The sequence below is a fragment of the Charadrius vociferus genome, unplaced genomic scaffold (assembly GCF_000708025.1).
Source record: "Charadrius vociferus isolate BGI_N301 unplaced genomic scaffold, ASM70802v2 scaffold163, whole genome shotgun sequence".
Lineage (NCBI taxonomy): Eukaryota > Metazoa > Chordata > Aves > Charadriiformes > Charadriidae > Charadrius > Charadrius vociferus.
Window position 1 is genome coordinate 8,332,472 of NW_009648332.1, and position 22,382 is coordinate 8,354,853.

Here is a 22,382-nt window from a genome sequence, read left to right on the forward strand (position 1 = left end):
GGGCTAGGAAGGCTGATTTACTTTTATTCATTACTTTGGGATTTATGTTGCACAAGTTGCTGAGTAAGGTCTTGTTCACACAGGATGTTACTGCAGACTTCTCATACGGACTCCTCAAGCGCTCCAGTGCCAGGTGCCTTGTCCTCATTTGCATCGCTGAGTCCTGATGTGCGATCAGATAGCACGGCTTCAGTGGATGCATGAGGACCATCTCCCATCAGGATGTGCGTATGTGTACAGAGAGGAGCAGTGAACAGCTTGTTTGGGAGCTTGTGGGGCTCTGCAGTGGTACACGCACATCAGAGCGAAACCTCTCCCTGCTCGACCTCTGCTGCCTCGTAAACACCCTGAACCACAGCGGGACATCAGCAGAAGAGGGGCAGCCATTCCTCACCACGCTGTGATGTCATGTCGATCTCGCTTGCGGCTCAGATCTGTTCCCGATAACACATCTCAGCTTATCAGAGAGCTGACAGTTCCCGAGAAAAACCCCTGGCTGCTCTCCAGTATCAGGGAGAATGGTGACAAGGCAGAGCTTTCTGGGGCTGAGGGCAGGAGCACGCTCTGCTGAATGACAAGCATCCCTTAAAGGTTCTTTACTCCACGCTGGTATCTCCTTGCCAGTCCCTTCCCTCCTCTCCTAGCTTTTTCTTTTGCTCTTTAAACTCAGGCACAGACAGCAGCCCCGTTAGCAGCTCTCCAAGATACTTATCTATTCAAATATACTTGTGCTCAGGCAGAATCATTAGTTGCAGTGACAGTGGTTAAAAGAAGCATTTAAAAAGTGCACTGCACAGAGAGAACATGGGGAAGGCAGATCCTGATAAGGACAGGACTGGGTACTGTTGTGCCACGGAGGGCTTGTCATCCTCTAGGTGACAAACCAAATGTAAAAAGCTCCAAGCTGCCATACAAACTGATCTCTCTGAAATCCTGCTCCCCAGCTCATCGGGTGCTTGTGCTCTCTTCTCCCAGAGAGCATCGCACGGAGCTAAACACCCTTCCATATCGATTCAGGTTGGAGCTCCATCCCCAGCAGTGGGAGCAGCTCCATTTCTCTAGCAAGGCATTCACAGTCTGGCCTAGAGGTGGGGACTGACCTTTTGCCCTGGTTATAAACTTATACATGGAACGAAATGCTCCTATAAGTACCCAGGAGTCAGGGAACCAGGCTGCAGTCAAAGCGCTCATCTAAGGAAAGGCCTTGCAATGCAGATGTTAACGAACCCAGATACCTGCCCAGGGCCCTTCCCCTCAGGGAACAGGTAAATTTTGCCCACCCTGCACACCAGAGGACATGACTACCCCAAACCCCTCCCTTCTCTTCCCCCCTGCCTTCCACCAGCTTCCTCCACAGAAAGACCGTCTGACTTTTCCTGAAGCAGTATTCTTAGTTACCCCTGCAGCCAGTGCTCAGGCGTGGGTCCCAATTTCCCTTCTGCTAAAAATTCCCTTCCAGGTAAGGACAATTCTCCTAATAAAATCAATGGAGCTGTGGAGCAGGGCCAGAGGCCAGCCCAGACCAAACAAGGACCCATAAGTGTGAATATGGTGGAGAACGAGACACTGTGAAGCCTTGGGAGGAGGTTGGACTTTCACACCCTGGCTGCTGCCTGAGATAACCAACACTTGCTGTGGGAGCTGTGAAAAACTGGAAGACACCAAAACCACGCAAGAGTCACTACTAATGAGAACAAGCATTTCCCATATTCACTATTTTTTGTAATTTATAACAGCAGCACCTCCCAGCTGTTACAGAGGATTGCACCTAGCCTTCACCAGCCATCAGCACTGCCAATTATGCAAAACAAGATAACCATAAATATATTTGCATTGTTAGTGTTCATTATGGTCATTATGCCTGAGAGGCTGGTGATTGGCATGCAAGGGGACTGCTCTGGATGGCAGCGTGGCTGAGAAATCACTCTCCTGTGTACCGTGGGCAGCTGCGGATAGCACCCGACCGCTGCCACCGAGCCAGACATGGGCAGACAGGGAGGAGAAGAGACCCAGTGTGCACAAGGTCTCCTCTAAGACAGCAGAGTTTCAGGGTACTCTGATACCTCACCAGCAGGTACAGGACTCTGTGTCAGAAGCAAAACTACAGCACTGTCAGATGCACAGTAAAGCCTCTGTGTGCTTCTAAAGGGACATGAGTCAATCTGAATCCCGACAGCAAGAAACATGGCATTACAAACATTTCCAGGCACTACCCCACCCAACCTCCCCCCAACACTGTCTGCTCCTGCAAGCGTATCTTCCCATTTTTAAATTGTTTTCCTTTCGCTTTTTGTTTTTTTGTGACTGGAAAAGCTCAAGAAACAGGAAAAAAATCTTATCATATACAAAGTGCAATCAAATGTACAAACACATGCTCAAAAAGAGACAGCAAAATTCTTTTAGCTTCCTCTAATCTCCTTGGATAGCTTTACGCTCCAGCTCGCAGGATAGTGTCGAAATACTGGAGCTATATTTAAACCAGTTCGCTCAGGACTGGAAAAGGTTTAGCTGCAGCTATACAGAAGTCGGTGCGGGTGTTTACCTGGCTTCTCAGATAGACAGCTTCTGACACCCAAGTGAGCTGATCTAAAGTTAATTCAGACAGACCTCTGCAGGGAAGAAATACTCTTATGTATAGGAACCTCAGATACTTCCTGTGATGACAGAAAAGTAACAAATAAATCTGACTGGAGAAGGAAAATGCCTGAGATGATGATATTTCTTTACCTCCTCGTGTGCATCCGATCTAATGCCTGTTCAGTCCAGCACCCACCAGAAACACAAGAGTGCTCTGCTCTCTCTTACAGCCTGTGGCAGGAAAATGCAGCCTGGCTGCACAAAAGGTTGAGCGAGTTCAATTCCAGAGAAATGCTGGAAATGAGCATCTTATATTCTACTTTGAAAAAAAGAATGAGGCAGAACTTACTTAAACATGGACTTGCTGATACTATCTATGGGTCACCTTAAGAAGCTAGCTGTTGCCTAATCTGATGGGCATTGGCCAGCTCCATGTCTTTCTGATGAACAAATAGGGATTTCAAGATTAAATTACTATTTAATCTAATCCGGCTGGGGCAGTTCCGGAGGGGTAAATAGTGAAGCTACAAACTGAGATACTGAATTATAGATGGGAGCTCCTCCCACTTCAGGGAAGTCAGAGTTGTCTTGGACAGAAAGCACCAAATATGTGGGAGTAAGGTTAAACAAGGTGTTTAGAGGGGAAAAATCTCCTCCTGTTTGGGGGGTGCATGGTAGAATTTCTCAGGTCATCTTCTCACTAACCACAGGCTGCTCTCTGTGAGTGGGTTCTCTGCTGCTCCGTCACAAAGGCCTTGGGTAATGCTCAAACCTCCCAAGTACTCCAGACACACAACTCCTAGCGATACAGTCATAGCAGCAATTAAATCAAACTAAAACCACCCCTCCCTCCAAACATTATTACCAAAAGGGTTCGTTAAGAGTCATTAGTTCACCCTTCCTTTCAGACCAAATTAATGGATTCCAAAGCATCAAACTTACCTTAATGAGGAACAAGAGTGCAGCTGGGTATAGAACATGGCAGAACAGTCACTTCTACATGGACACAACCTCACCATCATAAAAGCACTTTCATCTAATCTGTCGTTATCTTTAGAAATTCAATGACCTCCGTTTTAAATAAAAGGCATTAGGCTGACAGAAATCCTCTGTGAGAAGCCAGAGAGCAGCACGTGGCTTCTGTTTGCTCTCATAGAAATGTCATCTTTGACATTCAAACAGGACACATATATTTTAAATAATGGCAAGAACATTCTTAAAATACCTCATCAGGACTCAAACGGGGGTGGGGAGGGGGGTGGGGGTGCGGGGAACTTATGTTTCATGAGATGGATGGTTCTTTTCACAGAAATGTGTTCGGTTCCCAAGCAGGACGTATGGAGCATCCACGCGGTTCTGGTGCTGAGTCACTAATGTCATCAGACAGGGCGGGCACACAGCGAACGCGCGGGGAGGCCCCGGGATGGCTGCGTGCTCCGTGTGCACTGCTGGCAGCTCAGAGCGCTCGGCTAGTTAGCATTCAATCTGTCATTTCATTTCAGGATTTGCAGTAGAAATAGGAGATGAAGAAATAGTTTAAGGAGCTTGTAACATCACAGCTGTCAATCTCCAGCGTTCCAAAGGGAGGAATGACAGATATATAAGCCCATTCATATCAAAATAAGGTTTGCAGTCTTTTTCCCCTGACCCAGATTTGCTACAGAGGCAACTTAATGCAAATACGCATCACATTTATTCTAAAATCACTTAACGGGAGCTGAAAACATTAACCCCCAGCAACAGAACCAGTTCCAAAGACTCAGATTATTAACTTCCAGCAGTGATTCAGGGAAAAGGGGGAGGAAAGGGGAGAAGGGGGAAAACTGAACGAATGAGGTCGCGTTGATTTGTAGGTGGTAGTCATTCTGTCGAGAAATCCAGGGGTCAGTCAACAGGGGTAACCAAAATCACAAGAGAATTCAGAAGGGCCTTAGCACGTAATGCTGATTAACACGCCAAAGTTAATCTAAAGGGACAGCTTTGAGCATTTAGGCTAGAAAATACAACACTCCAATTGGAAAGTCATTACTGGTGCATACAGGCTGTGAAAACTAGCCAGGGACTGCACACACTGGGCTGTCAAACCAGGGGTGGCTATAATTAATGAAGGCTTAAAGCAGCTAGATGTGCTTATGATTCATCTGCTCAAAACGAATCTTTATGCCACAAAGCAACATCGGCATGTCTGGCTCAGAAAGGGGGGTCTGGGGCAGCAGTTCTCTGCTCTCCCGCCACATTAGAGGGTTAGCACACTAGAAAGGTAAACATGAGGAACAAAAACAAAGGTGCTCCTTATCCCAGAGCCAGATTTGCTCAAACTTTCAAGAATTTATCTCCTTCTGATTACAGTTTCATGCCCGTCAGCAGCAGCAGAGAAGAATTTGACTGTTCTCTTGTGAAAACGTTACCTCCTTACACTTACACCAAAGCAATCCATCTAAAACCCCCTAGACACAAAACCTCAGAGGCCACGACTGCGCGGACAGTTCAGAGACTTGCAGGAGCTGCAGGAGATGTCAACCCTTCTGTGGTGTAGGCCAGGGACCATTTTCCAGTTTGCAAACTTTCCGTTGAATAACCCCCTTTCAACAGTGCAAAATCGCAATGGATGAGTCTACAAGAAATCACGCTAAAAACCAACCAAAATAAACACACTAGTGGGAAAGTGCAGATGAGCAAGAGCGCTGGCAGAGTTAGGGCTGAGAGTAAAAGCTGGAGATGAGAGACACCGGAGGAGAAGGGACAAGGCAGACAGGAGATGGATTGACGTGACAACTGGAGGCACATTTCAGCATTCTTACCTCTGATCGGTGTACCACCTGGTGAGGTAATTTGAATGCAAATAAGATTAGAGAGAAGCATTAGTACAAAGAGGAAAGGAAGAAAATTATAACTAAAAAGCAGAAAGTTTTTTTAAAGCTAGAATTTGTATTAGCGCGACAGGAATAAACGAAAAGAAATTGATGTGCAATAAAAGTCAGAGTGACACTCTCAAGAGGTTAGTAAAGCTCATCGCTTCCAGGAGTGCAGCATCCAGCCCTGCATCTTGCTATTGAAGCCACCACCCCAATGAACGGGGGCTGAACTAAGCTGCCGAGGTGGCATTGCTGGCTGGCCTCACCACTTGCATTCACCCACACCACTGTTCAAGCAGTTGAGATGGAGGACACGTTGGGAAGATGGTGCAGTGCTCCCTTCATTCCTCATACAGAACAAGGAGGGGGTGTCCTGAGGGCTGTGTGACCGTGAGTTTGCTGGGCAGGAGGGGTGGAAAGCGCATGGTTGCGAGCGCTAGGTGCAACTTTGCTTTGAGGTTAGAATGACCAGTGGGACAAAATCTGCTCACTTAAAGAAATTAAACTAAGGGGCGAGCGTAACAAATCAGTTTTGAGCGATTCTTTGCATTCGCATAACCCTTGCATCAGGTTCCCTCCGGCAGAGAAATTGGTGTCATGCAGAATTAATTTTACATACAGAAATATTTCGAAACGAAGTCGTTTCTGGTAATGTAACAATGGCATGCTATCCAGACCTCTGCTGTTTCTGTGTAATTTGGATGTTGGCTGAAGAAAGGAATTTCTACCCTCTTTATAAGGCACTACAGATAATTTTACATGCTATAATGAAGAGTATCTTATAAGGAGGGTTTCTCTGGGAGTGAGGTTCAGTTTTCCTGTTGCAACAATCTATAAAGGTTTGTTTTATGAGGTCAATGTGTTTGGCAAGAGGAGGATCCACTGGTCAGTGTCTTGAGTTCAGCGTACAATCAATAACAAAGCATGACTGAAAGGGAGATGCTCCAGCTAGGCAAATTGGCAGGGAACCCTTCTAATCCCCACTTTTGTCCCCTTGGTCTTATTTTGCACATATGAAGGCTGTTAGTATAAGGGAGAGATTCATGCAGATCAAATCTGTAGGCAGTTCATGGTATGTGTTGGTTTTATGCAGATTTGTAGGATCTGAATACCAAGCACTTACCAAAGAAAACTGAGGAGTTTAAACAGACAGAAAAACAGGGTTAAACAGGACACAGTGTGTCAAATCATGTTCAGTGTATTGATTAATAAATACCAGTATGCATACAAGAGTGTCGTGTATCTCAGATTTACAGCTCATTCCATTATCCATAACAATGATCACCCAATGGGAAAGAAAGACAGAAAAGAATTTCTGTAAATACAAAGAAGGCATATTTTAAGCATGTTTAACTTGCCTCTTAGAAAGTAATTACAATATTTATACTTATTCTTTTCTAACTACCCTTCCTTTAGGCAGAGTCCTTTCTCTAAGCAGAAGCAGCAATTCAAACTACTACTCTTAGCATTTTCCTCTGCCAAGATGACATTACCCCATTTTAACTTTATGTCTGGTTATATTTTCTGATGCTTTCTATCCCAGATGACTGAAGCATCAGGAAAGATCCTGCAGTCACTGAAGTTGTGGGTAATCTCTCTCTTGCCATAATAAATCTGCCACTTATTTATTATCTTAGTAACTACAGCTACCCTTGACAGACCAGTTATACCCAGAGATACTCGCATGGAATAGCACAGCCATGGAAAACAGGGTTATTTCTCTTTGCCTGTTTGGAAAGTTTGCCAAGTGATATTTCTGTTCTGTTTGGTCTAGGGCCTCCCCGCTCCCATTCCGTTCCCCGCCCCCTTCCACGATTCTCAGAGTTAAGAAAAGCATCACCACAGTGTGTCACTTCCCATGGGAATGGTGCAACGACTTTGAGCACAAGCCCAAGGGGCAGAAAACAGAACTTCCTTCTCTCTCATCTGGTTGAAATAGGGTTTGTTGTTCTGCCCTAGAACTGAAAAGATTTGCAGCAAATCTTTAAATTTACTCCCTGTAGAGGCTAAACCCTTTCTCTAATATGCAATTGTCTACACAGAGGTCTAGGAGCAACTGCGTACTTGAAGCAGATTTCCTAAAACCTAAGTGTGACCAGCTCATTTTTTCCTGCATTAAATCCCAATCCTCCTGGCCTCTGAATGTAAGCCAACCCTTGTGGGAACAGCACAGAGGATCGCTGTATTTAGCACAGTGTTTGTTCTGGGTCTGTCTCACCTTTGCAAAGTTAAAACATTCACTCTTCACTCAGAGGAGACCATTATGGAGAACGCACAAGGCTTTTCTGTTGGACCCCAAATTTCCTCATCCAGAAGAAATAAGAGTTCCCACTCACCCTTCATATCATGTGACAACACATTTCTGGCTGCTTTCCTTTCAGGGTGTCCCTCAAAGGGACCAAATCATAGCATAGAGGCCACAGAGTGCCAACATAACAGAGGCCATCAAGTGATGAAAGTGCTAGCACTTGAATGGTTACTGAGGCCAACTTGTGTCTTATGATCACCAGGCTGCTTTACACAAAGGGCATCCCAAGATCAAACTTCACACCTGATCCTTTGTGTGGTTTGAAAGGTCTGAAACACTCATAAGGAAGGAGAATTTATTTCCCCTTTATGATAACAGACACTGAATAATGCCCCATACATTCACTTCAGTCAGGAACGAATGCTGACCCTCACATCCTCTGTGTATTAGAAGTGCACAGCCAGGTGCCCAAAGCAAGGCAAGGATGACACACTGGAAAACCCCATGGGATTATTTGCATCAGTACTTTCCAGTGTGGAGGAGAGGCTCTGTTGGAGAAGGGACTTCAGTCTGCTGACACAAACTCACCCCAGACACACCACTTCCTTATAGCAACCTAAACCACCAAAAAGTCACTCCAAGAGAAACCAAGGTTCTTGCTGGCCGCAACTGGGCACTAGGGCAGTGCAACACTGAATCCCAGAGAACTCCAACAGCGCTTTTGGCTACTTCCCAAAATAGTTTTAGGGGAAACTATTTTCAGAAGTCAAAGTACTATAGAAAAGACTGGCTATTTGCCACCAGTTGCAAGAGTGAGTATGTGTGGATCCCATCACTGCTGTGTGTGCCTCACACAGCAAGACCCAGACGTGTAGTATAGGTTCTTCCAGGACATAAAGCTTCAGCTGTCAACTGGCTGGCCACGATATTGCTTCAACCCTCGTCCAGTCAGCCCTTTCTGAGACAGCATCCATCCTTGTGCCGGTTTCCTGATCCTTGTGGATAATACTCTCCAATCCCCTTTTCTGGGGCTATTCTTACACACCTTGTCCCAGGTTGATGCCCATGTGATGTCCAGACTCAAAGCTGTTTCTCGCCAGAAGCTGAATGTCTTCTGCTGGTACCGACTGCTGGCTATTACCAGTGAAGCAGGACATGGCCATCACTGCCATGGCCATGGCCATCACTGGGACAGGTGCTACCACACTTTGCAAGTTTGTTCTGCGTATGTTGTGTATCTCTTTTGTTTCCAAACAAGTAGTGCTTCTACCAATAGAATCAAGACTAACATGAAAACACTTGCTGGTAAATCTGAGAACATAAATGCAGCAAGGTGATCTGGTGAGCCAGTTCCCACTGCTTCTTTGTTAAAGGTATCTACACTTTTCCAGAGAGTAACTGAAGTCACCTGCAGAGCCCTCTCTGATACTTTACTTGCAGATAATTGCCTGAAAGCCACACTAGGGTCTAGGGCACAGTTCCATAACTCAGTTAATTGATGGTGATTAAGAGAGAATGATACTTGTTATAAGACTAAGTTTTTCACTAGATGAAAGATGGCAACATTTCCTGAATTTCTGGAGTTTTCTTACATGGTCAAGATATCTGTGTGTTAACATTCATAATATTTTTTTATTCTAATTTGACATTTTGTTCATAAGGGTTCTGAAGAGCGAGGTGGAAGAGCAATTCTTCAACTATGCAACCCAATGGAACCATTGAAAAGCTTTGAGAGTATGAATACCATCAGAGTTGCTTTGAAGTCTTCAGGAGCTTGTGATCCAAGAATCTTTACAGAAGAACTGTGAAGCATCAGCACAATCTGATCTATATTGAGTAAGTTTCCACCACATCACCAACTTATTTTAAAACATGGTTAGAGGTGTAGCATTGACCCTTCCTGGCAGAACTCATATGCACATCACCTGCAATACTTCTATGTCCAGAAAGTTTTAATATCAGTTCAGCCAAACAGGTTTTAAATGAATGAGCATGCTGGGGAGGTTTCCCAGCCCAGAGCTGGCCTTAGATCCTGCGTCAATGACTGAGAGGCAATGACTGAAGCTATGCACCCTGGGGGAGAACAGGGAGTTGTCCTGAGTCACTGCATTTGCAGAAAAGCAACCTCTCTACAAGAGGTAGGAAGTATTAGCAAGATGAGTGAGGGAGAATTTTGCTACAACCAGCACGAGTCATAGACCTTGCTTTTGCCTTGATCTGTGATAATGGAGATGAAAACCTGTATTTATTTGTGTTCTCATCTCTAGAGCAATTAGCCCAACACATACTGGCAAAACTACCCAAGAGCTGGACTTAAAAAAGAATTAAGCTTTAGTCGTGAGGAAAGATCTATGTATTAGGAAGAAAGGGGGGAAAAAAGCCCTCTAAATGTAAAGAGTTATGCTAACTGTCAGAAGGTTTAATGAGAAAAATGTATATACACATGTATAGATGTAATTAGTAAATGAGGGATGATAGGACACAGAGCAGATTTATAAACTGTGTATGTGCTCCTGACAATGACACCAGTCCTCCGGGGTTAAAAGAGCCTAAGATGACGGCTTGGTTGTTTTAAACCACAAACTCTCTAGCACCTTGACAGAAGATGAACAGACCTCTAGAAACTGATGTTCAGAGCCCCCTTGGGCACATGATCTGACTGCATACAAGTTCAAAGACCTGCCTGAAGCCCCCAGAGCACTGCCAGCCCACATAACTGTGAGTGTCAGAAGAGAGCACCTTTCCCAAGCATGCTGCTTCTTTACCTCTAGCTATTTATTCCACACAAGGAACCTGAAGAAATGAAATCATCCCTCATCCCCCTCTCTAAGTCAGACTCCAAAGCTGCTTTGACCTTTATGACCTATATTTAGTACATCTGAATAATAATATATTATGTACTCGTTGAAGGTCAGACACTCTATATATGCAATATTGGGCTCACACCGTGCGGTAGCTATTTTAACTATATTACATCTGTCTAGCTTTTATTGGGTTTTAATTAAATGAAATTAAATGAGAGTATATTTAGATTGAGATAGTATAAACTGACATTCATGCAGATATGCCAGGCTGGCTGTAAGATACGATCTTAATGGAGCAGAGACTTTGGAAACTATTAAACTCTCCCATATAATGAGGTATCTATTTAAATACTCTTTTCTTTGAAAAACAACTCTGCCCCACTATGGCGTAGTGCTGGAGAGCTCCATTAGCACCTTGCAGGATGGATCAGAGACTGCCCAACCCATCACATTACTCACATAGGGTGACTGCAGTCAGGTAAGTGGGACTCAGGCACTTCAAAGTGCAGGCCCTAATTTATATCAACTACAAATATAGGAAAAAGCCACAAGCGCGAGCGCTGGTTGAATCTCTAGCCCTTGAGAAGTGGTAAACTTCTTGCTTTCCACTCACACCAGGGTAAAGCGAAGCTCTGGTGAATCTTGGCATCATATCACCAGGTCCCCTAAAAGAAAACTTCACTCATATTTGGAAGTCTCTTGCATTGAACTGTGGAAACCTCCCTTACTACATTAGAGAGCTAATCAATTTCTTTCGCGAGTCTGAGGATGTGTGCTGCTCATTGATTTCTAAAAGGTTCCCTTGACACCTCCCTTGGTAATTACTGTGTCTTCAGCAAGCAGCCAGCTCCAGAGTTTGAATCCCAGGTGAAATATTCAATTGAGATGTTGCTCAAGAACAGCGAATAGAAAGCAAAATTTGGACACAGTGACAGGGTTTACTAGTTTGTTTTTAAACTTTCTATCTCACTAAACTTGCGAAGCAGCTGGTAGAGAGGCAGCCAAGTGCCTGCGAAAAGGAGGCTGGAGAACATACAGCAAGTGCATCAGGAGCTGCCTTGCTGCTCATTTATGGTAATTTCTGATGCTGATTTAGTCAGCTATCAAGTGAAACACATCCATGTGCACTTTCCTATTGCTGCTTCCTAAAGCTTCTCAGAATAATTAACAAGTGTGATATTTTCTTTCAGCACAAACAGATCAAGATTAAACCATGTTGTGGGGGAGATAAGCTAAAGGTCACCGGGAAATTTCATAAGCTATAAATGCATTAGTATAATTAGTGCTCACTGGTACATCAAGGTGGGATCAGGAGTGTCAGGCTGGGTTCTATTTTTGATGAGAGTGATGTCTCATTACCCACTCCCCCAAGTACAAGCCTACTTCTTATCATCCAAGCATCATCAGATTTATGCAGAGGGCTCCTGCTATGGGGAAATGTGTCAAGATGTTCACCTTGTTAGAAGGAAGATGGTGTTGCCCTTGCAGCTGCACTCATAACAAATGGCTTTTGAGTACCCACAGATACATCATGGCCAGGCAAGGCAATCTGCCTCTTATTTAAGCGTGAGACCTTTCTAGAGCAAAGTTGTTCCAGATCTGTTCCCTTTTGTGCTTCTTGTAGGGCCCTTTTCCCCCAGATTAAAGCTACTGTGCACTGTTAAATAGCCACTGCAACTCATGCTGGGGAGCTGCACTTCAACAGTGAATAAAGCAACGTTTCATTTTCTTTAATTCTCTAATGGGCCTTACAGCCCTAGGAGACCAAACAGTGCAGCAGAAAAACAAGAGTTACTTGCTAAAATGAGTGCATTCTTAGCCACCCACAAGAACTAATAATCTGTATTTCAAAAGCTAGTATTTGGCTTATCAAACAAAAAATAAAAAGAAATGGTGTATATATAAAAACTGTGTCCACCTTCCTTTGAAATCCGTAGAATTGCTGCTGCTTGGATTTTTCTTTATTCTTGTGGTGTCAGATAGCAAGATTGATAAAGATCTCAACAGAAAGCAGAGCACTGTCTTGCAGAGTCTATGTAAGGAGTGAAGCAGTATGTGACCACCAATTGTAAAATCTCAACCAGTATCTCATTGTCCTGATTTGCACTGTGCTCCGATTAAAAGTATCTGAGACCTGTTGAGTTGGTAGCAGAATGTCTGAGCCTACCAAGGATTTGGGGCAATGTCAAGACGGTCTACTGAAGAAGGAATCCAGGTGATGTTCCAAAAGGTATGTCCACGCTAATGTCTCCTTTTAACAAGCCACGATATCCTGCCAGAGAGGATCAGCTCCAAAAACTGTGTTCATATTGCAAAAGAAACAAGCTCAAATCAAATTGACATTTGGGTTTAGAGTTGCATTTCAGCATCACAGGGAAAAATAACAGCAGCAAGTAAAGAGAAAAGGGAGGAAGAGTGAGGAGGTAGGGAAGGCTTACTTGCTTTGCTACCTTACCCGAGCGGAGCTGCTTGATTCGCCCATTGCTTGTTGCAGTGTCGACAGGCAGGAAGTCCTTAAACCAGGAGATTTCGGGATCGGGGTTACCGCTGGCAGCACAGAGCATTGTGGCTGTGCGGGCCTTTTCCACCACCTTCAGCTGCGGGCCCATGTCAATGGTCGGGAAGCCAGCTGGGAGGTGGTCTTCTGCAAGAGGAAAAAAACACACAAGGTTAAAGAGAAATGTTCAGGCGCAGTGATGGGAGATGGTTGTAGTGACAGCAGTGCCATGGTACAGCATCTGTGCCTCTGCTGGAAAACAGCAGCCTGACTTCCCTACTGAGAAGGTTTTCAAGCCCTTAAAGCACATTAGGTTCTATAATGAGCATTCATTACACCAATAGAAGCTTCCACTAAATTTAACTCCGTTTAAATCAATTGCCTTGGGAAACGTCCATAATTTTCATTGATATGTAAGCTCCATCTATTGTTGTTAATAATTCAGGAAAAGCAGGTATTTGCCTTTTTGTGGGAGGACTAAGTTGAAGATAACAGACAAACACAAAGCCAAATAGTTTGAGGCATCTTGAAAAACAACAGCTAAACAATAAAACCCCTTAGAATGGTCCAGAGAGGCCCATTCTCTCTTTTTTTTTTTGACTAGGAACATTCTGTCACACTGGTAGGATAGACTGTAAATCTCTTCCTCATGCCCCCAGATCTGATTCAGAAGGCTTTTAGAAAATAAGGAACGTAAAGCTAATGAGCCACATTCCGCTCATAGGCCGCTTCACCAGACTGTGTGGTGGCAAGCTCCTGGTGCATTTTCTGGACTGCAGAGAGCAACAGAAGTGTGCAAGAAATGGCCAGCACATGCTCTGGCATGTCTTACTGGAATACTATAAAACAAAGCACTCCTGTAACTGCTAAAACCATTCATACAGCAGGTACGAAGACAGTTAATTGGGTTTGGTGCTGCAGAGCACGCTCAGGTAGGCTGGGTGGAATACATTAGGCAGCCTTCACTGATAAGCCAAGGCATGCTCCAACATCGTCATTCAATAGCAGCTGCAGAACAGAGCTCATTTACTCATTCTGTGGCAAGATGTACTGTACTCTGCTAAGCCTGAACTGCAATCAAAAGGACATACTTTCGTAGAAAAAAGGGAACTTGAAGAACATTAAGAAGCCTTTAAAGCACCAGAAACTCAATTATTTTCAGTATGTTTCTTTTCTTCCCTGTTTTAAGGGAACTTAAGCAAACCTTCTTCTTTGGCAGATCCAATTCTGCCAGGCTCCTAGCTCACTGCAGTGTTTAAACAAACAAGATCTCAGCATCTTCCCAAGTCCCAGAGGAGTCTGAACTTGCTGCAATCTGATTTTTCCCGCTATCATCACACAACTGGAACTGTACCCCTCACTCCCAACAGGAATAGGCCACCTCAGGTGCTTTCTTCTACCTGTACTGTCACACCTGCAGCACAAACACGGCCTGTGGTGGCTAATCTTACATATTTCTCCCTAAGATCTCTGGAGAATTCCCAAGACCCTTGACTTGTTTGCAAATCAAGACTGTAGCACAAGGCAACATCTGCTGTAAACAAAACAATGTCCTAGAATATTGTTTTTCTGTTTAGATGAGAGTGGCTATGAAGCATCCAAGGTTTTCTAAAGGAAAAAGTGGTTCCTGATGCTTATTAAAGCACCAACCATATTTTGTCTCCCAGATCGGCCTCCCTAGAAACCTCTCTCATCATGAGCAAACATAAATGGAATTTTTTATTTTTTTTTTAAATGAAAGGTACCACGAAAACTAGTTCTTTTTTAATTTGCTCTCCATTGATTTTCAAAGACAAAAGGTACATAGAGCTTAACTGGAATGACACCAGAGCTAGCATTCAATAACAAGCAACAGAAGCACTCAATACTGAGCAACCACAACGCATACTCCTACATGGTTGAAAAGAAACTAAAGAAGGGTACACACAGAAGTACAGCACGGTATAGATTGAAAAGCAAAGCAAGATACATAGGAAAAGCATCGAACAATGACATCCCCTTGGATCGAGGCCAAGTTTGACTAAAGTGCAGCACCTTGCTATTTATGGTATTGAAAGCAGATGTTTACTCCGGGGAGGCTGAAACCCTGAAGTGATCTAATCTAATCACCATGATTACCATTGACAATCTTTTCTAGTTTGTTCAAGATTTTACAAAGAATGCACTGAGCTAAGTATCACCCAGTTAACTTTGTCCAAAGTCTACGTGGAGGCTTAGCACATAGCTAAAAGCAAATCTGAAACCAGCATTTTGTGCAAGAAATCTCTTCCCATCTGCAATGATCCTTTGCCCACCGACACAACAGAGATCAGAAAATCCTTCACACTGCCCACAACCAGGCTGTCCACAGGTACACAACCAGCCTGCTGCACTGGAGTGACTGTTCAATCAAAATTACCAGTTTGTGAATGTGATCTAACCTAGACTTCACTGGGTACAACAGAGAGATGCTGATTACAAAGCCAAGAGGCAGCAAAGCCACCTCTGCCATACTAGAAATCTTAGATTAAGCCTTTTCTAGACTCCAAAGAGATGTACAGTGCTGCTCCCACACCACGCACCCCCTGCAAGCCCAAGCCATTATAAGGTCCAGATGGGAATGTTGGGCACTCAACACCCAGACAGAGGGCACGGGTGAGCACCATGTGATGACCCTCAGCCCCCAGATCCTGTGCTGAGCTGGACACAGACTGGCACAAGGCGGCATCCAAGACTCAGGTGCTGCACATTCTTTTCCCTCTTAACTGCACACAAGCCCCAAAACTATAGTGGCAAATGACAGTAGTAGAGAACTGGTGCATGCTGTGTAGTCAGAGGCACAGCAGGTTCCCTGGGATAGCGCTGGCACTGATACAGCCCAGCTCCCACGCATGCCTGGAGATTGAAACCTGCCTATCTGCTATGGCCACACCACCACCAAAACTCAAGCAAACAGTGCTAGCATGCCTCCATCTACAAAAAAGCACAGGCAGCAAGGACTTTGATCCCTTGTCAATCAAATGTAGAGGCAACACTGGTGTTTAAGAGTAGCAGTGTGTCTCCAGGAGGCCATCATCCCAGGTTGCATCACTGTGTGATGAGACACCAAGGGAAATCTGACAGCCTTTGATGGCACCTCAGACACAGGGAGGCTGGGGTTCATCTGCTATTAGTTCTGGGGTATCTCTAGGGGACCTACACTGGGCTACAGTCACTGTGTCCGGGGCTCAGGATCAAGGGGAGGATGAGCACCTTCTCCAGAGGTGATCCAAGGACCTCAGGTGCCCATACCATCATGAAATGGGGGATCTCAACTACTGCAGGTCCTCCCCTGGCACTGTGTGGCTCTGGCAGCCCCCCTGAATGTTCCTGGAGAAGAGTGGTTGTGGAGAAAACCTGAGCTGGTCACACCACAGAGCACAGGCCCACACCTGCCCTGTCAGCAATGCTCCAGTGGAGATAATGGGGCTTCGTTCCAGCCCGGTCTGGTGTTGCTGACTTCACTGGGACAGTGAGGGATGTCTCTGTGTTCAAACACTACAGGCGACGATAGGAGTTCAGAGCTGTTCTTGCCTTGCCTTCCCCTCCGGCAAAAGTCTAATCTAGGTCTAATTATGAGGCTCAGTCATGCTTCGGCTCCTTTCAGCCCTTGCTAGCTGTACTAACTTGTCCGCACACAGAGCTTGTCAGTAATAGCTATCCTATTCATGCCAATACGTGGATACCCTTATTCTAGAAAATGAGTTTGTCAGCACTTGGTTTTATTCAAGGATAGTTAGTGTGCTTTTAATACACATTAAAACAAGCTATGAACCTGCTTTCAAGTGCAGACTATCTAAACCAGTTTTTCTTTCTGGGTTTCAGATACACCCCTTCTGAAAGTATCTCAGGCAGGCATTAGGTAAGAGCAAGCAAAACCTAGGCACAAGCAGGAGGTTTTTTTGGCACTGCAAACTCTAATTCCCGCTATGGACTACAGCAGCAGAAGCAGAAATGACAGGAGAGCAGGAAGAGAAGAGAGAAGCAGGAGGAAAGGAGAAGGAAACAGTGAGAGAGAGAGAGGGGGGAAAAAAAAAAAAAAAGAGCTGGTTTTGCAATTACAAACTGAAACTCAGAAAATCCATGACCAGGCTGAGGTCTTGCTAGCAGCAGTCACCAAGGAGCCAGGAATGTCCCTCTGGCATCTAGCGTGACAGCATGTGCAGAGGATATCTCATGCTCACTTGACAGCTCCCTTTGCTAATCTCCTTTCTGAGGTGACAGAAATCTAACCTCCCTTCTCTTACAGCTCTTTTGTGCCACACATTTCCCATCTTTAAGGGAAAAGCTAAGGTAAGAAACCTTTCCCACAGTCTCAAACCGGAGCAGAGACCTTTTTCAGAGCAGCTGCAATTACGTAGCTCATTCACCAGCTCCCCAGAAAACTACCTATCTTGAGGATGCAGCCGTGAGACACATACCCCTTGGGGCGTCCTCATTTTCTGCATCACTCCAAATATCAAGCAATGATAAGGAACACGGAGGCAATTGCAATTTATGTCTTACGAGAAGCACGGATCAGCCCCAGCATGGAACAGTATGTGGATAACAGCTGCTTACAGAAAAGGCCTGCAGAGAAGTCTGTGGTGAGCACAGCTGTTGATGGCTGAATCCTGCAGGATTACCCCCAGGATTTTGCTCAAAACTTGTAATCTCTCACACAACAGAAAAGTTGGAGGGGTTGGATATCAGGTTCCTACTAGCACAAACCCTGTACAGCACTCACTGGTCCTGCAGCCATGCAACTGTGTCTTGGAGGTCACATCAAGGCTTGGCACCTGTAAAACCTTCCCCCTACCACTGTGAACATCCTCTGTGTTAATGTAGGAAACGGTATTTTAGAAATGATAGTGAAAACTGTGAACACATTTATGGGAGTTATTTGTAATATTCCTCTTCCTATAAAAGCCAGGCCTGCTTAGTATCTTGAGTCCAATTGTTCAGACTGCTGAAGGAGAGAAAGAAATGATACCAAGTATAATTTGGAAATAGCAAAAAGTAGCTTTTCTATACATCGCAGCTATAGCTGTGAGGTTAAATCTCTTACAATCTATCAAAACCACTGCCCCACCAGAAAGGGTGTTCTCAACTCATTTCAAGTGAGATATTGGGCCTTATCCCCACACAGGGCTGGAAACAGCTTATCTGGGCCACTGGCTCCTGCCAGCCTGATTCGGCTGAGGAACTTCCAGCCCAACATCAATTTTAGGGGCTCAGTAGGGATGATTAAAACACAAAGCTGCTTTGTTTTCAATTCTGCCAGCTATCCGAAGCCACTCAGGAGCATGTGGTGCTAGGGACAAGCCAGGAAATGGATTGAGGGCAGACAGATCTCTGATAAATGTGTTTGCGGTCAGCATTGCACAGGAGCAGGGTACCCGTATCAAAAGCTATTTCGCATGTTCCCTACCCATTCGGTGAGGCAGGCTGGGATCTCATCCAGTTCAAGTCACCAGGGCTGAACTGAGGTAGTGGTTTTACGCAATATAACAAAGGATGTTGCAGGGGCAAGTAACCCTTGTCTACTGACGGACTCGTATTTGATGGATCAATGGAATTACTTTACAAATTTTACAAGCTTCCAAATCTCCCTTGGAGACCCTGAAACGCATTAGCAAACGCAAAATTATCAGTGCAAGGAAGATAGCTTGGGTAGTCGGCAATATTAACTAATGAAAGATGCAAGCCAGTAAGACTGTAAGCACACCACAATCCAGGACATCTATTTGCTGAATAAACAGTCCTAATTCCTTCATCACAGGTTACACAGCACAGCTATTCAACTACTGCAAGACAATCCAAAGCAGTCAAGCAATCCAGTGGCCCAAAGAATGGCATCATTTCACATAATAAGCAAACCCTGACACCGCTCTGTTCAGGTTCCACTGAAGCTGCAAAGAGCATTTTATCAGCCATTTTGAGGCGACGCTCTCTTCCTGCATCATTCTTTTTACAAAAGCCCCCGAAGATATGCACCAAAAATATTATCCAAATTTGTGGTCTCCAAAGGCTACCCGGTGTCGGGCTACCGCCCATGTGGGGAGCAGCAGGAGAAGTGCATTTGTGCGTGCTCGCTGCTGGAGCCAAGTCTCATGCAGGCTAATGAATGCCCCATCGACATTGGCACTGCCTCATAATTGCCTAAGGAAAAGGTGGGGCAGTGAAACTAACCTGTTTCAAAGGCAGCAAAGTCTTAATTACTGGGTTAGCAAGTATAAAACAGTTTCAGGCAGGCAGAAAATATAAACAGTCATCTATTGATGACAAGGCTTTTAATGACAAATCTGCCAGTTTTGTATGACATCACACCAACGTGACATGCTGAAGCCGCCTGCTGAAAATGGGGAGAAGGGCACAGATGAATGGGTGGGTGTGGAAACGAGCTCCAGAAGGACTTCTCTGTGTCACGGTGTAACCACATGAATTACTGCACAAGAGCTTACAGTAAACAAAGTATTTGCTATCTCTTAGAAAGATCACAGCAGCAGCAGCAGCAAAACAGTTCACAAAAGAAAGAATCTGAGTCAGTCCAAAACAAAGAAAGTACTGTAAGGAAAATTCAAGAAAATACGAGACTAGACAAGGCAGAAGAGGATAAACTGTCAGGCAGATTCCTGCCCCAGGGCTCACGGCGTGGGAGCTCATGGGACCTGCTCATTCTAGAGGTTGAGTCCATAAAACACCCGATGGAGACAGTGCTCCCCTTTCAAGCGCCTGAAGGGCGCTGCTAATGTTGCCCTTTCATGGCTGGACAGCAATTATCTCCATTTACAAGCCATCCATACCTCCTCAGTAGCACAGCTGGCCATTCCCAAGCACCTGTTTATCTCAGAGAGGGAGCAGGATGGCTTCGCAGACAGGTGGGTGCTCCCAAGCAGCATGGCATGGCAGCGCCTCCCAGCTGGCTCCAACACGGATTCAGCCTGTGCCCCTGCCAAGTCCCGGTGCTACTTCTCACTGCGCTCCCACGTGTGTGGCCGTAAGGTAACGCATGGTTACTGCAGCAAGGTGTCACCTCCCCAGGGCTGAGCACACTGCACTGGCAGGTGCCATGCACTGGCACTCAGCGCTCCCTCCCACCCAGGGCACAACCTCCAGGCCTGAGGGGATACTGCATCCCAATGGGATGAAACAAATTGTTTCTCACAGCCCTTGGAGATGGTGTTATCATCCAAACAACCTTCCTTCTGGCCTCATGATGCCTCTCACCCTCCCCCAGGGAACTGGCCAGGACAAAAGGTGGTGCCACAGATGCAGGGCTAGCCCTCCACTAGGAAATACATCCTCCTTCCCTTGGAGAAGCACTGCAGCATGCTACTACCAAAGCCCTCCAGGATATACCAGACATAGCCACACATCAGTCATAGCTACCTCTAAGCTTCTCATGGGATAGTCTAGATTCAGGCTGGGACACAGAAAAGAGCCAAAGCTCTAGAGGCACTGATGGAACCAACAGTTGTCACTTTCCACCATGGCTATCCCCTAAACACAGCCCAAGGAACGTGCGAGAAAGGTCCCTCTGGGGTGAAAGTGCACTTCCACTGCCATGGCCTTGCACTCCTCTGATCCAGGGTCTTCATAAACTCTGCAAAATCTGCTGAGATGACTGAGTCTAGCCATAGCTTCAGTAGCGAACAGGCAATTCCTCTCTCTCCTTCACAGACAACAGCTTGTGACCTGTGCTTGACAGAGGGCAACACAAAGATGATTAACAGCTGCTGAAGCTGACTCAGAGCAGACCAGAAGTATTCAGTCAGAAACTTCGGCAAATTAAAGGTTTGCACCTACAACCCACTGTCTCAGTTCTTAGTTCAGGGATCTTCCTCTGTAATAACAACTTCTGCTCAGTATGTGTTAGTTGTGGAGTCTGCTGTTAGCTAGGAGACCTCAACCCATCCTGGAAGAAAACAATTATTCACACCTTTATCAGATTAGACTGCAACAGTCTGAGACGGCATTTACGAAACCCCTACTACCATATCATCCTTCAGTCACCCTGGCTACCTCTTCTTCCATTCCATTCTGGCTTCCTCACAATTACAGCAACATTTGCAGTCTTGGTCCTAAACTCAAGTTTTTCCAAGACTGAGACCCAGTATATCTAAAAGAGTCAAAAAACTTGAGAAGGGAGATTATAGCAGAAGCTTATCTGCTCGGGCTAAACAAGCTCTGTGCCACAGGGCAGAGCCTCTCCAAGCTGATGACGCAGCCTCACAGAGTAGTGGTAGGCATGACGCGAAGCCCCTTAAGAGGTGAGGACCACCCTAGATGTCCTGCTCCGAATCCAAGCCCACTATTCTGGCCTGAATGTAGAGCAATATCCACAGACAACTCAAAGCCAAAGACACATTAAAACCAGCATTTTCCTGAGAGACCGGCGAAACTTGTCGCTCATGTTAATGAAGTACTAAAAAAGGCTTAGATTGTATGGCACTGAAAGTCATTTAAGGGTTCAGGGTATAGTACAGCAGAAACTACAGCAAGAAATGTTAAGAATGTGGGTGAGGAAGAGCTTACACACAAGTAATACAGATCATATCTGCAAGATTCCCTGCCTGAGCAAGCGTCCCTTTTTTAACCCTTGTCTGGTGAGAAACAATTAAAACGTTATTTTATTTCCTCCCCAAAAATCACAGCATAATTTCAAGTAGGTAAAAATAGAGTTTTCTGGGTCATAAGCAACAGCTGATAAATAAGCCTAAACTCTTTCAACAACAATTACTTACAAAAAAGCTCATCAGCTGGAAGTACACATTGAAAAAACTCACAAAAGTTCCTTAAACAATGAATTCAGAAAGGTTTTACAGCCAGCTATTAAGACTCCATAGTAAAGGAACAGTAAAAGAAGACCATGCTGTGCTTTCAGGCAGGACTGTGCCATTTGTTGGTACCAACTGTTGAATGTAACTGCCTGTAGAACTGTTTTCAAACCATTGTTTCTTTTTAATATTTTATACTGAGAAATACAACATAACTATTGCCACTGCACATTTCCTCGTGACAGAATATATAAACACGCTCCCACCAAAACATACCTAAAACTTCAATCTTTTCAGAGAAAAAGATGGAAATAGCTCTTATTTGTATTCTAAGTCATTTATTAATCCTCTGCATTTTCCATACTACTTCACCTGCACTGATGTGATATGCTATTAGCATAGAGATTTTCATTTTTAAGATGTGCAATCAATAATGCATTTCCATATGCCATTAAATACAACATGTGGTTAAATTAATGGAGCATTTGACTTTTGATCCATGTTTGTTTGGTTGCAGCTCAGTGCAGGAAAAAATGCATGAGAACTGAGTTAATCTGACAGCAGAGCTCTCCCACGCTTTCTAACATCGAGTTTCAGATTAAAGTGAAGCATTCTTGCTGCCAC

At 44.9% G+C, this 22,382-nt stretch overlaps 1 protein-coding gene across 1 annotated transcript in view; it reads right to left on the bottom strand.

Moving 5' to 3' along the window:
- The window catches only part of PTPRF (protein tyrosine phosphatase, receptor type, F), a 296,593-nt gene that overhangs the window by 96,046 nt on the left and 178,165 nt on the right, over nucleotides 1-22,382 (bottom strand). Inside the window, exons 5-7 of the mRNA XM_009884676.1 lie at nucleotides 12,940-13,128; nucleotides 7,103-7,111; nucleotides 5,379-5,396 (exon numbers count right to left, since the gene is read on the bottom strand). Of these exons, the coding sequence (XP_009882978.1) occupies nucleotides 5,379-5,396; nucleotides 7,103-7,111; nucleotides 12,940-13,128 (216 nt within the window). The remainder of the gene's footprint in view (nucleotides 1-5,378; nucleotides 5,397-7,102; nucleotides 7,112-12,939; nucleotides 13,129-22,382) is intronic.